At 39.5% G+C, this 13023-nt stretch overlaps 1 protein-coding gene and 1 long non-coding RNA gene across 2 annotated transcripts; one reads left to right on the top strand and one right to left on the bottom strand.

Annotated features, from left to right (window-relative positions):
* Positions 1 to 4077: 4077 nt before the first annotated feature.
* RAB39B (RAB39B, member RAS oncogene family) lies at positions 4078 to 7359 on the top strand. The gene is made up of 2 exons (NM_001171387.1): positions 4078 to 4292; positions 6933 to 7359. The coding sequence occupies exons 1-2, from the start codon at positions 4078 to 4080 to the stop codon at positions 7357 to 7359; spliced, it is 642 nt and encodes a 213-aa protein (NP_001164858.1).
* On the bottom strand, positions 6436 to 8393 carry LOC138847503 (uncharacterized). Its single transcript, XR_011385340.2, has 2 exons — positions 8309 to 8393; positions 6436 to 7215 (listed from the first exon to the last, which is right to left on the bottom strand). It is a non-coding gene; the product is annotated as an uncharacterized LOC138847503 (long non-coding RNA).
* Positions 8394 to 13023: the final 4630 nt, after the last annotated feature.

Genomic DNA, 13023 nt, shown 5'->3' with positions numbered 1-13023 from the left:
CTCCACTTCTGATCCAGCTCTCTGCTGTGGCCTGGGAAAGCAGTAGAAGATGGCCCAAGTCCTTGGGCCCCTGCACCTGCATGGGAAACCTGGAAGAAGCTCCTGGCTCCTGGCCAGCTGGGGAGTGAACCATCGGATGGAAGAACTCTCTCTCTCTCTCCCTCTCTCTCTCTCTCTCTCTCTTTCTCTGGCTCTTCTCTCTCTGTGTAACTCTGACTTTCAAATAAATAAATAAATAAATATTTGAAAACAATGTAGTTATTTGGGGCTGGCATTGTAGCATAGAGGGTAAAAGCCACTATCTGTGGTACCAGCATCTCATATTGGAGCACCAGTTCAAGTCCCAGCTATTCTGCTTCTGATCCAGATCCCTGATAATGCTCTTGGGAAAGCATCAAGTACTTGGGCTCCTGCCACCCATGTGGCAGTTCTAGGCTCTTGGTTTCAGCCTGGTCTAGCCCCAGCCATTTCGGCATTGGGGAGTGAACCAGCAGATGGAAGATTTCTCTGTCTTTCCCTCTCTTATCTCTGTAACTCTGCCTTTCAAATAAATAAAATAAGTCTTTAAAAAATTATATAATAAATTCACATTTGCTACAGTAAGAGTTTTTTTTTAATTTATGTATCTTTAAGATTTAACAATTTTAACATATTTCCATATTCACTTCATATGTAGATACTATATTCATCCCTGTTTTCATCATAAAGAGAAGGAATCAGAGTATATTATTGGGGCTGGTGCTGTGGCACAACAGATTAAAGCCCCAGCCTACAGCGCTGGCATCCCATGTGGGCAACTGGTTCGAGTCCTGGCTGCTCCACTTCTATGGCCTGGGATTGCAGTGGAAGATGGCCCAAGTCCTTGGGCCCCTGCACCCGCATGGGAGACCTGGAAGAAGCTCCCGGCTCCTGGCTTCGGATCAGCTCAGCCCTGGTTGTTGTGGCCATTTTGGGGAGTGAACCAGCGGAATGGAAGACCTCTCTCTTTATGGCTCTACTTCTCTCTTTAACTCTCTTTCAAATAAATAAAATAATTATTTAAAAAAGGGTATATTATTATATAAATGGTATAATTCAATGAAGACAATATGTGTAACTATCTATATACCAAATAATACGGCACCCATACATTTCTTACACTGTCTATATCTCTGTATATAAATTAAATTCCACATATGAGAAAAAAGAAAACATGTATTTTTCTTTCTGTGTCTAGCTTATTTCACTTAGCATAATGATCTCCAGTTCTATCCATTTTCTTTAAAGAGAAAGTTAAATTTTTTTCTGAGATGCTATATATTACATTAAATGTTCTTATGACTATATGATAGATGATAGGTAGATATAGACAGATGACAGATAGATAAATAGATAATAGATAAAGATTGAGACAGTAAACAGTTCTTCACAAACCCTTACAAAAAGTAGAACCACAGAAAGTCCTAACAATAAGAAAACCCCCACCAATAAATATTTTGAATGTAGGTGTGAAAAATCCTAAACAAAATACTAGAAACTGAGAGTGGATTCAAGATAGTCATATAGTGAAGTCCAGTATTTACCTCCTCCTGCAGGGCAACTATGTCTACATGTGAGTGCCTAAGGAAGAGCCCTGGCAGCAGTAAGAGAGCAACGGGATTGCAGTGGGACACTACTAGCAGCTTGGAGAGAGGAAAAAGAAAAACCAAATCACAGCCAGCTAATGGATTTCTTGTTGTCGATGAGCAGGAGAGCCTAGGCATATCCTCCCAAATATTTTAAATCATCTGTAGATTCCTTATAATACCTAACACAATGTAAACACTATGTCAATAACTTATGCTGTATTGTTTAGGGACTATAACAAGGAAAAACTTCAGTGTGTGTTCAGTACAGATAACCTTTTTCCCAAATATTTTTGAATCCCATGGACATAGAGTGCCAATGTTACTGGCTCATGTTACAATATGGATAGACCTTGAAAATGCTAAGTGATTAAGCCAGTTACAAAAATTCACATTTTGTATGATTTCATTTATACTAAATGTCCAGAATAGGGAAATATATTGAGCCAGAAAGTAGGTTAGTGGTGGCCAGGGACTACAATGGATAAAATGTTTGCACTTTCTTTTCAAAGTGATAAAAAAAAAAATCTCCTGGAGCCAGGATTGCAATGTAGCAGGTTAGTGGCTGCCTGCGATGCCAGCATCCCACATGGGCACCAGTTCAAGTCCTGGCCACTCCACCTTCAGTCCAGCTCTCTGTTAGCAGTCTGGGAAAACTGTGGAAGATGACCGGGGCCCCTGCACCCACCCATTGTAGCCATTTGCATTCAGAGAGTTAACCACTGAAAAGATTTCTCTCTCTTTTCTCTCTCTGTCTCTCTGTCTGTCTCTCCTTCTCTTTCTGTAACTCTGCCTTTTAAATAAATATATAAATATTTTAAAAATTATCTAAAATTAACTGTGGTGACAATTACACATATTGTGACTATGCTAAAAATCATTTAATTGTTCCCTGAATAGAGAAATTGTATGATGTGTGAATTTATATAACAATAAAATTGTGTAATGTAACAATAAAAAGTATATACAAAAATACAAAGGATATGAAGAAGAAATTGTCTTTCCACACTTTACTGGCTGCAATATAAATTGGTAAATATCTTTGGAATGTATAACACCCCTGTCCTTGGCCCCACTTTAAGAGTCTGGTTCATAGAAATAAAGTTAGTGTGACTGTACATAAAATCTGTTTTAATTTTTTAATCAAAGGAATTTATTAATATATTAGATTCTCAGGGTCATAGTAAATGCATGATAATTACACCAATTCTCATTTTAATATGATATTAATACAAACAACAGATTCAATGTAGTTCCTAGGAACAATTCTCAGAATATAATGATACTTGCATGCTTTCCTGCATATTCATTCCTTTCTTCCTTAAAATTTTAAGGCAAAAAGAATATGAGTTGGAAATGGAGAGGTTTATGATGCTTAATTAACTGCAAAAAGCAAGTTTGAAAGTAATGATCCACTTTGATTCAATCTTGAATCTTAGTGAAAACAAAATAATAAATGTATATGGACACTCACGTATGTTTGTATATTTATGTAAATGTGGAAACACATGTAGATGAATATATAATTATAAACGTCCTATTTTTGCATACATTTTGCATTACTTCACTAGTTTCAATGGAAAGATATTACATTTGCAATTTAAATGATAGAGGAAATTTTAAATTACAAAGAGGCAATAAAAAGTGAAAGGCGAGACCATAAATGAGTGTTAGTTTCTGAGTCCTGACTTCTACTGATTCACACCCCTGCTAATGGCCTGGGAAGGTATCAAAAGATGTGCAAGTAGTTGGGTCACTGCCAGCCACGTGGGAAACTAGGATGAAGCTCCTGGCTCCTGGCTTCAGCCTGGACTAGTTCCTGCTGTTGCAGCCACTTGGGGAGTGAATTTATTGATAGAAGATCTCTGTCTGTCCCTCCCTCTCTGTATAATTCTGGTTTTCAAATAATTTCTTTTAAAAAGAAAAGACAAAAAAGAAAAAGAGAAAAGAGAGGGGAGGGGAGGGGAGGGGAGGGGAAGAGAGAAGAGAGAGGAGAGGAGAGGAGAGAGAAGACAGGAGGGGAGGGGAAGGGTGGGGGAAGGGGAGGGGAGTGAAGGAAGGGAAGAGAAGAGAAAAGAAAAAAGAAGAGAAGAAAGGAAAAGAAAATTAAAAAAAAAAAGAAGGAAAAGGGAATGTGCTGTTCTCAAGGTCGTTTGCGAGTGCGCTCTTCTTAGAGAAAGTGCGGCGGCAGCCCTGGGAGTCGCGTCTACACGAGGGATTACAGTAGCTCGGTTGTCAGTGATGAGTCAGAGTGCGTGGTGCTGATGCTGCTGCCATTTCATCACCTTTGCAAGCGCAGCATCTATCCCTCTGCTCTCCTCGCGCCTGGGCCTACCTCGCTTTGGGCTAGCAGGCCAGCGATGAGCTCATGGTCCAGCTAGATTGGGGCCAAGCCGAGCTCTCCGAGGCTTAGGCAGGGGGCCCCCTCCTGCCGCCCCCAGCCTGGGCCAAGGAGACCTGCCAAGCCGCTGCCATGGAGGCCATCTGGCTGTACCAGTTCCGGCTCATTGTCATCGGGGATTCCACGGTGGGCAAGTCCTGCTTGATTCGGCGTTTCACCGAGGGTCGCTTTGCCCAGGTTTCGGATCCCACCGTAGGAGTGGATTTTTTCTCCCGTTTGGTGGAGATCGAGCCAGGAAAACGCATCAAGCTCCAGATCTGGGATACGGCGGGTCAAGAGAGGTTCAGGTGGGAGCGCAGCCCGGGCCCATGACCAATGGGAGGGTCTTCAGGGCTTGCACAGACCCTGGGGAGCGAGGACTTCCTGGTCCTAGTTGCTGTTCAAAGGGCAAACTAAGGGTTGGGGTGGGGGGTGGTCTTCTGTGACTGCAATGTAGGGAAAGAAACGCGATAGCAGAGAAGGCCAGTTAATAACCAGGACCCTCTCCTATCTGGAATTGATTCCTGTAATTCAACCTCAGTCCCTATGTTACATCCTTTCAAAACTGTTCCCAGAGGCCATCCTAATGTAACTGACAAAGACACATAGATTTTGTTTCTATATCTCTCTGTGTATATACATGAGATACACACACACATACACACACATACACACACACCTAGATGTGTCTTAACAAAATCGATTGATTCCTTTTTACAAACAGCAGACATTCAGTGATCAGTGATCACCTACTATGTGGCAGGCACTGGACTTGTTTCTAGAGAAACCACATGAGGGATGCCATCTATTAAAAATAACACACAACCCCTTCCCTCCTAGAAGTTCTGTGCTGACCTATTAGGGGGAAATAATCATGAATTACACAAAAGAATGTCTTGTTTGTATTTGTGGCTCCTCTCCCTACTTTAACACCTGCCACATGATGAGTAATCAGTGAATATGTTTAATGTTCTCTTACAATCCTTTGCTTTTCCTTTATAGCATTTATTATTTGTACTTACATACATGAACACAGAGGAGGGAAAACTAACTGGAAAAGATCAATGTGTACACGGAAAACTTTATAGAGAACAATTTGAACTAAACTCAGAGCAGCAAGAATCAGATTGAGAACTCAACAGCCTATGTTTATGATCATTTATTCATGTATCTATTGAACACTCATTGAGCATGCAAGATACTGGTTAAGTAATTTAAAAAATACTGGGAGAATAGGAAATAATAAACTTAAGTTGTCTCCAACTCCCAGCTTCCACAAACCGCACTGTGGCAAATATTCTTGCACAGGTTCACTTTCAACCTGTGATTGCATTTCTCATGGGTGAAGAAAAATATCTTTTATATGTTGGAATTTCTGTATTAACATTCTAGTCATATCCAATATTTACCATTTATTTGCAACCATTATTTACAGAGTAACAATATTAACCCTTTCCTGTCATGTAAGATATTTTTTCCAGTTTGTCCTTTGTGTTTTCACTCTAAGATATTTTTATGTAGGGAAGATTTTAAGTTTTATGTAGCCTTGTGTTATGCTTGGAAAGGAAAGGGTTTTGTCACTTTGCTAAATACTCAGAAGCCATTAATGTAATAATACATTGTAGCACACTTTTGGGGACTTACAGCTTATTGATTTCTTGAGTCAAGCATTCACAAATCAAAACCTTCCTTCATGTCTAATTTTCTGGCTCACCACCATTAACCATGAATCCTCAGAAGTCAAGGCAATTAGAAATGTTTTTACTTCCCTGAGGTTGACCTGCCTGATCCTGGAGATGAACTTGTTTGGGCTTACCATCATCTAGCATGGACTGTAATTTCCTGGACAATATTTGTTCTGTTAACATTGGTTCATTTCACCTAAGCTTTAAGCTATTGAGTCCTTCATTGTTCACATTTTTCATTCAAGGAGACAGAAAACCTAAAAACAGGTATATGTAAAAGTCACAGTAGACTAAAGCAAGTTCTAACCCCTCTAATAGGCTCTAATATATTCCAAGCAAAGTACCATAATGTATATTGATAATGAAGCTCCTCCAATCAAGAAGTTAAAATCAGTGAGATTTCTTCTAAGAAGTATGGCAAATATACAACAAATTTTACAAATATTCCAAGTGCCCTGGCTTAAATCAATCATATTATTTTAGGGGGAAGCTTTGACTATTCAGGTGGATTTTCCTAGTTGGTAGATCCTGAGCTTGACTCTCATAAATGTGTCCCCTAACCCTTTCACCACTTCTTTTTTTTTTTTTTTTAACTGTTCCCACATGGCCTGGAAAAGAAAACAAATTGTCTTTCTCCTCACAGAAGAGATTGAGGATCCTTGGTAGGTAATAATAGGCACAATGGAAAGAGTAAAACATAGTAACAATCAACAGAAAAAGCACGGTGCAGTGTAAGATACTTATAATGAATTTCTATTAACTATCATAAGTACATTTTTATTTTTGACGACTCCCATTTCAATTACTAGCATTTCTGATGAACTAACCCTCTAGGTCACAGGATACTTTAACATCTGTTACTTCATTTTGCCTCATGATAACCCTCTGACTCATTTTGCAGAAGAGGAAGTCTCTACCAGTTGTTCATATTTGGTGGTGGGAGTTAGTTGTGGTTTTGTCTGAAGGCAGGAAATAAAAGTCAATCATTTCCCAGCATTTCCAGTGCTTAACTGAGGGAAAAGGCCTGAAACACTATGAGCATTCATTTGTACAAGATGCTATCTCAAATTTTTTTCCAATTGAAAAGTTGTATTTCATAATTATTATAGAAAAGCATTTGTATTCTCTTGTTTCTTTAAACATAAAATCGCTTTTATTAAATGGCTATGAGAGTAATCACCAGGAACACTAAAATCTTCTGAGTTCATTGACGTGCAGGAATTTGCACATGGCCTTATTCTTTACTTCTTTCTTGTGTTTTAGATCCATCACTCGAGCCTACTACAGGAACTCAGTAGGCGGTCTTCTCTTATTTGACATTACCAACCGCAGGTCCTTCCAGAATGTCCATGAGTGGTTAGAAGAGACCAAAGTACACGTTCAGCCCTACCAAATTGTGTTTGTTCTGGTGGGTCACAAGTGTGACCTGGATACTCAGAGGCAAGTGACTCGCCACGAGGCCGAGAAACTGGCTGCTGCATACGGCATGAAGTACATTGAAACGTCAGCCCGAGATGCCATTAATGTGGAGAAAGCCTTCACAGACCTGACGAGAGACATATATGAGCTGGTTAAAAGGGGGGAGATTACAATCCAGGAGGGCTGGGAAGGGGTGAAGAGTGGATTTGTGCCAAATGTGGTTCACTCTTCAGAAGAGGTTGTTAAATCAGAGAGGAGGTGTTTGTGCTAGTTGGCCCTTTTCTTTCCCAAACATGCTCTCGCACCTGAACTTACAAAAACCACCAAAATGAATAGAACCTTTCTGTGACTGAAGAGAACTGAACCTCCATTTGGATACCAAGTGAGACGCCTTCCCTGGGTGGATGGGGGAGCCTGGTGCTGGGACTGAGGGACTGCACTGTGCATATGGGCTGGACAGGGCCAGACACTGTTTTGTGGCCCACGCTGAGCAATGGCTGCTCTGTGTGCCCTTGGTGAGCCACATATTAAAGGCCTGGGGTTTGAAAAGCTAGATCCCAGGAAAACAATCCTACAGACAAGACACCTATTGTTCCTTGGTATTTCCACTAACTCATGGGTCATGAACATAAAGAAACATGTAAAGGGAAAAAAGTATCACATGGATAACAAGTAACATAACTAAAAGACTGTGAGATCAACTTATTCAGAGAAAATATTCTATACCAACTGTGTGTGCTGGGTTTGGTTACAAGGTACAAGTTAGTTTCTGTAAAATAAGGGATATGAACCAGCCATTTGCTAAGATACTTACATGTGGATATGAAAAGGAGGCCATTTGAGAAAATGTATACTCTAATGGTAGAATTCTCAGCTATGTAAAAGAAATTGTCCCGTGCAAATTACCATATGGGTAGCCATACTCCCCCCCCCCCATCTGTGCCTACAGTTTCATGGCACTGGCAACTGCAATATTGAAGTAAATAGCCTGCTGCTTCTTTAAACACCTGACAGGGACAACATAGGGATGGCCTCTGAAAATAGCCCAAAGGCAAATCCTTGCTCAACAGTCTTGTGCTGAGTACCTGCTCAATAGTGAGCATTATCACCCTTACAAGCACATGACAGTTCCTTATGCTACTTATTTGATCATCCTAACAGGCCTGAGAGGTTTTTGTCACCATTGCACTGAGTAGTGAACTAACAGGCAGGAGACTTACTTGGCCAAGGTCAAAGACTCCTGACTCGTAGTTCTTTTCACTGCATCATCCTCTGTCAGATGAATAAACAATTATTAATGTGTTTACTCTGGAAGAGATATGACTGTAAATAAATGTCCTGTACATGTTAGGATATGTTTCCCTTTTGATTAAAACTCAGCTATATTCCTGATGGAACATGAGAATTAGTCAAAGGTAAAGCCCATTCAGGTATTACTGATAAGATACAGTGATAAACAAGTGAGTAACCGCACAACTGAAAACACATCAGAACTGTGGGCTGTTAAGTGTTCTTATCATTGAGACACAATGAACATTTTATTGAAAATAACCACATACAGCAATGGGGAGTGGGATGGGTACAAAAATACTCACCCCACAATGACCTGGGCTACCTGTCTGCCCTATGCCTACACTGCCTTGTGTCTACCCTAGAGAGTCAGCTATTTAATTCTCAGCTGAACAGTGAGCTAACAGCATCAGCAAATTGGAATGACTGACTTGAAGCCTCCATTATCTTCTTGAAGAAAGGTGATGCTTTAAATTAGTTTTTGGATTGTAGTCAGTTCAGTCAGGCACAAGCCATACTTTTCACAGTGAGAAGACTATTCTGATTAGAGTCAGGTTTATCATATCCATTGTGACAGGAAAGCATAAGAATGGCAAACTGCTTTGAGATATAGTATTGAACTTCAGTATGGATGTGACTGAATCTGAAAGTTGGGGAATTTGCTTCAGCCAGAAAAAAGAAGCAAAATAATGAAAATTATGGAAGATCATTCTACTACCTGCCCCAAGCTGGATGAGCAAACCACCTTGGATAAATTTACAGCATCTACTACAAGTGAACCGATTGTCTGCTCTATATTCGTTTCACATGATATGGCTTGGTTGGTGTAATTAAATTTCCTGCTTCATAGTTGTAGAAGGCAAATAAAATATGTTTAGTTGGGTGAAGAAAGGAAAAGACTTGATTCTTACCTGTTCATAAAGGGATAGAAACAAAACTCTTCAGTTGTCTTGACTAAAATACATTATATGTATATTTTTCCCATTCCTGGCATTTTTTTAGGCAGGTTTAAAAATTCTCAGCATAGATCCAGAAGAGGTGGCTGAGTTTAATTGTTTCAACAAGTTCTAGAAATTAAAAAAATCATTTTAGTAGAATTCAGTGCTATTGTCACTGCAATAAGTGGGTTTTAGAATACACGTGAGAAAAAATCAGGTGTTAATATAATACTAACGATAAAGCTTTAGAAGCTATTTTACTACATAGGTAAAGAAAAGATAAACAACTTGTAACAAAGACCACAATTGCATGTTGGATTAGATTGCCACATATTCCAGAATAAAATATATTGTATACTTTTCCTTACTTTGTCGTGCACTGTAATAAAATGTGAAAAAATGCTTTATTTAGCTGTATGTGAATGAAAAAATGCTTGTATTTAGTAAAATGGTTGATCATGTGACTGTAAGATCAAAGTGTGTGTTGTAGCTATTTCCAGAATATGTAACTTCAGTGTAGCAACCACTACCAAGGATATTAGTAAGATATGATAAATGGTATGCATAGTATTCACCAGAATCTTGAAAGAGAATGGATTTTTGAAAGTTATATGATCATTATACTAAAAGTCACAGAGACCTCACTACTTCCTAGTTGGCCCATGTCAGTTTGGGAAAAGTTGATTCTGTCAAGCCTAAATCATCACCATTAGGATCTTTAATCAAGGATCTTAATTCTGTCATCAGATAATTAGTTATTATTGCATTTCCTGGAAAGGCTTCTTTTCTCTAGGCTAAATTGCCTCAGATTTTTGAAATCCCACTATGGTGTACTTTTCATGTCAGGGTCACTTGGGAGTGTGGGACCCAGATGACACACAATAGTACAGCACGTTTCCTGGGATTAATAGCACATGTTTCAGAGGGTGGGGAGTAGAAACAAGGAAAGATGGTTGACTCTGAGTCTGGGCATAAGTAGGTTAACTTTGCACCGCCATGAGTGAATGGAAGGCAGGGAGGAAAAGGGGAAGGGGGAAAGGGAGGGAGGAGAGAGTGTCCTTACAATGATCCCCAAAGCTTGATCATCTTTTCTTCATTTTTATTAATTCTTTGGTGACCTCATTCAGTCCCTGTCTGTAAATGCCAAAAACTTTGGAATCATTCTTGATTCTGTTCTTTCATAGTCTGCATCTGATCTATCTGGGAATTATTCTGTCTCTATCTAAAAAGTATAACCATTAAACGACAGCTTTTCACCACTTCACTGCTAACAGGCTGGTGCCAGCCGCTACCACTTGTTGCCCGAGTTATTGTGATAGCTAGTCTCCCTGCGGCCACTCTTGTGCTCCTCCTCCTGCAGCCTATTCTCCACAAAAGTTACAAGCAACCATCCACTCATCATTCTCCAGTGGCTATCCATTTTCCTCATCCTAAAACCCCAAATTCTTCCAGTGGCCTGCAGAAGAACACTTAAAAATGAATTCCATCTCCATTCCTTATCCTCTGTAAGCTTGTTTCTTACTGATGCCCCCTTGTTCATTTTACTACAGTAACATAGGTTCATTTGCTGTTATTCAAACACACCAAACACATTCCTTTGTACTTGTTCTCTCTGTCTGGAATTCTCTTTCCTGAGATGTTTGCATGGATTGCTCCCTTGCCTCCAACAATTTCTGGAGCAAGCAGTTTCTTGATCCTAAGGAAGATGGGGCTCCAGAAGTCACTGCTGATGACTCAACTTAGCATACACAAAAGGGAAAGAAAGCTGGTGTTCGTAGTCCTGCCGGAGGCCCAAGTCTCTGCCCACTCTCCATTCTCTCCTCTCCCTATACAATCTTACCTACTTCCATGGCTTTCTGAATTGCTGAACTCTAAATGAAGGTCTCCATATAACCACAACCAAATTTCTTAAACTCAGCGTATCCAATAGTAAAGTCTACATTTATCAAAATGTGCTCCATCCACCCTCGTCTTCCTCATCTCCATAAATGACACCATAATCCACTATCTTGCTCCAAGGTAGGAGTTCTCCTTAATTTCTCACTGTCCCTTATCTCTCATATCAAATCCATCATCAAGTACTATCAAGCCTACCTTCAAAATATACCTGTCAGTTTTTTCCATTTCCACTTTATCACGTTTGTTCAAGCCATTATCATTATTACTGGACTACTTCAATATCTTTCCAACCTGTTTCCCTACTTCTGCTTTTGTTCTCAACTCCATGACATATTCTCAATATATCAGCCAGAGTGATCTTCTCACATTATAAATCAGATCAAATCATTCTCTTACTTAAAACCAACTGATGGTTTCTCATCAGACTTAAAACAAAGCCCCCCCCAAAACTTAAATTTCTTAACATGTCAACAAAGCCCTGTATGATCTGAGCTCTCTGAGAGTTCTAAAAAACTCATATTGTTCACCAGTATTTTGTATGAATGATTTTCTTGTCCTTTCTTAATCCAATGACCTTGAATCTTATTTACTTCACTTCAGTGGCCCTGTCTTGATTGTAAGTTATGGTTGTCCACTGTCTCCTATGAGCCTCTTAAAAACTTCTTTGGGATCCTCAAGCAATGTATCCCTTGACTTTGTTTCCTCTTTCCTTCTTCGCCTGGCTGTTGTAGTCAATTTCATTCAACCCTCACTTCCTAAAAAATAATTGTTAAAAGTTTGGTCTATTTACCTCTAGTTGTTTTTATTTTTTTTTTTCAAAAGATTAACGTAATTATTAAGAGTATGAATTTTGGATTAAGCCAGATATAGATTCAAATTCTAAACTATTATTAACTATACTAGCTAATACATGTGTGATTCGATCTGAGTCCCAGTTTACACATATATAAAATTTGGGTAATGATATTATTTAACTCATAGACATTTTGCAAGGATGAAATCAGATAATGCATATAAAGTACTTTGCACAGGCCTGGTATTTGGTAAACATAAATAACCATACTCAGAAAATGATAGGTATTATGTTTGTACCTAAATGAATATTTCATAAATAATATCATATAACATAGTAACAGTACTTCATAAACTTTATGAAAAATAGAATTAAAAGATAAGTTCATTTTGAAATCCATGCATTTTTTTTTGCATAAAATGTGTTTTCCATGAAATTCTTGAAGATCCTCAAATACTGTGCTGTTAACCTTTTCAACATATTTTCTGTAAATATATGAGGAAAAGGCTGTGTATGTTTTGCTAATCATTATATGTCAGCAGTCAATCAGTGCCTTTATGTGATTAGGAGCAAAGTTAGTGGATATACTAAAGATGGCAGAGCAGAGACAGAAGAAAACTGGGCCCTTGATGATGTCATTGAGGTACAGATTGAACTATCCTGGAGCCACCATGTATTAAGACTCATTGTTTGGGGCTGGTGGTGTGGCATAGCAGGTAAAGCTGCCACCTGTACTGCTGGTAATCCATATGGGTGCCAGTTCTAGTCCCGGCTGCTCCTCTTCCAATCCAGCTCTCTGCTATGGCCTGGGAAAGCAGCAGAAGATAGCCCAAGTCCTTGGGCTCCTGCATCCACATGGGAGACCTGGAAGAAGCTCCTGGCTCCTGACCCCGGATCAGCACAGCTCCAGCTGTTGCAGCCATCTGGGGAGTGAGCCAGTGGATGGAAGACCTCTCCCTCCCTCTCTCTCTCTCTCTCTCTGCCTATGCCTTTGTAACTCTGCCTTTGAAATAAA

The sequence above is a fragment of the Oryctolagus cuniculus genome, chromosome X, assembly GCF_051225735.1.
Source record: "Oryctolagus cuniculus isolate XC-2025 breed Fujian yellow rabbit chromosome X, ASM5122573v1, whole genome shotgun sequence".
NCBI classification, from domain to species: Eukaryota; Metazoa; Chordata; class Mammalia; order Lagomorpha; family Leporidae; genus Oryctolagus; species Oryctolagus cuniculus.
This window is presented reverse-complemented; position numbering and strand designations above follow the sequence as displayed.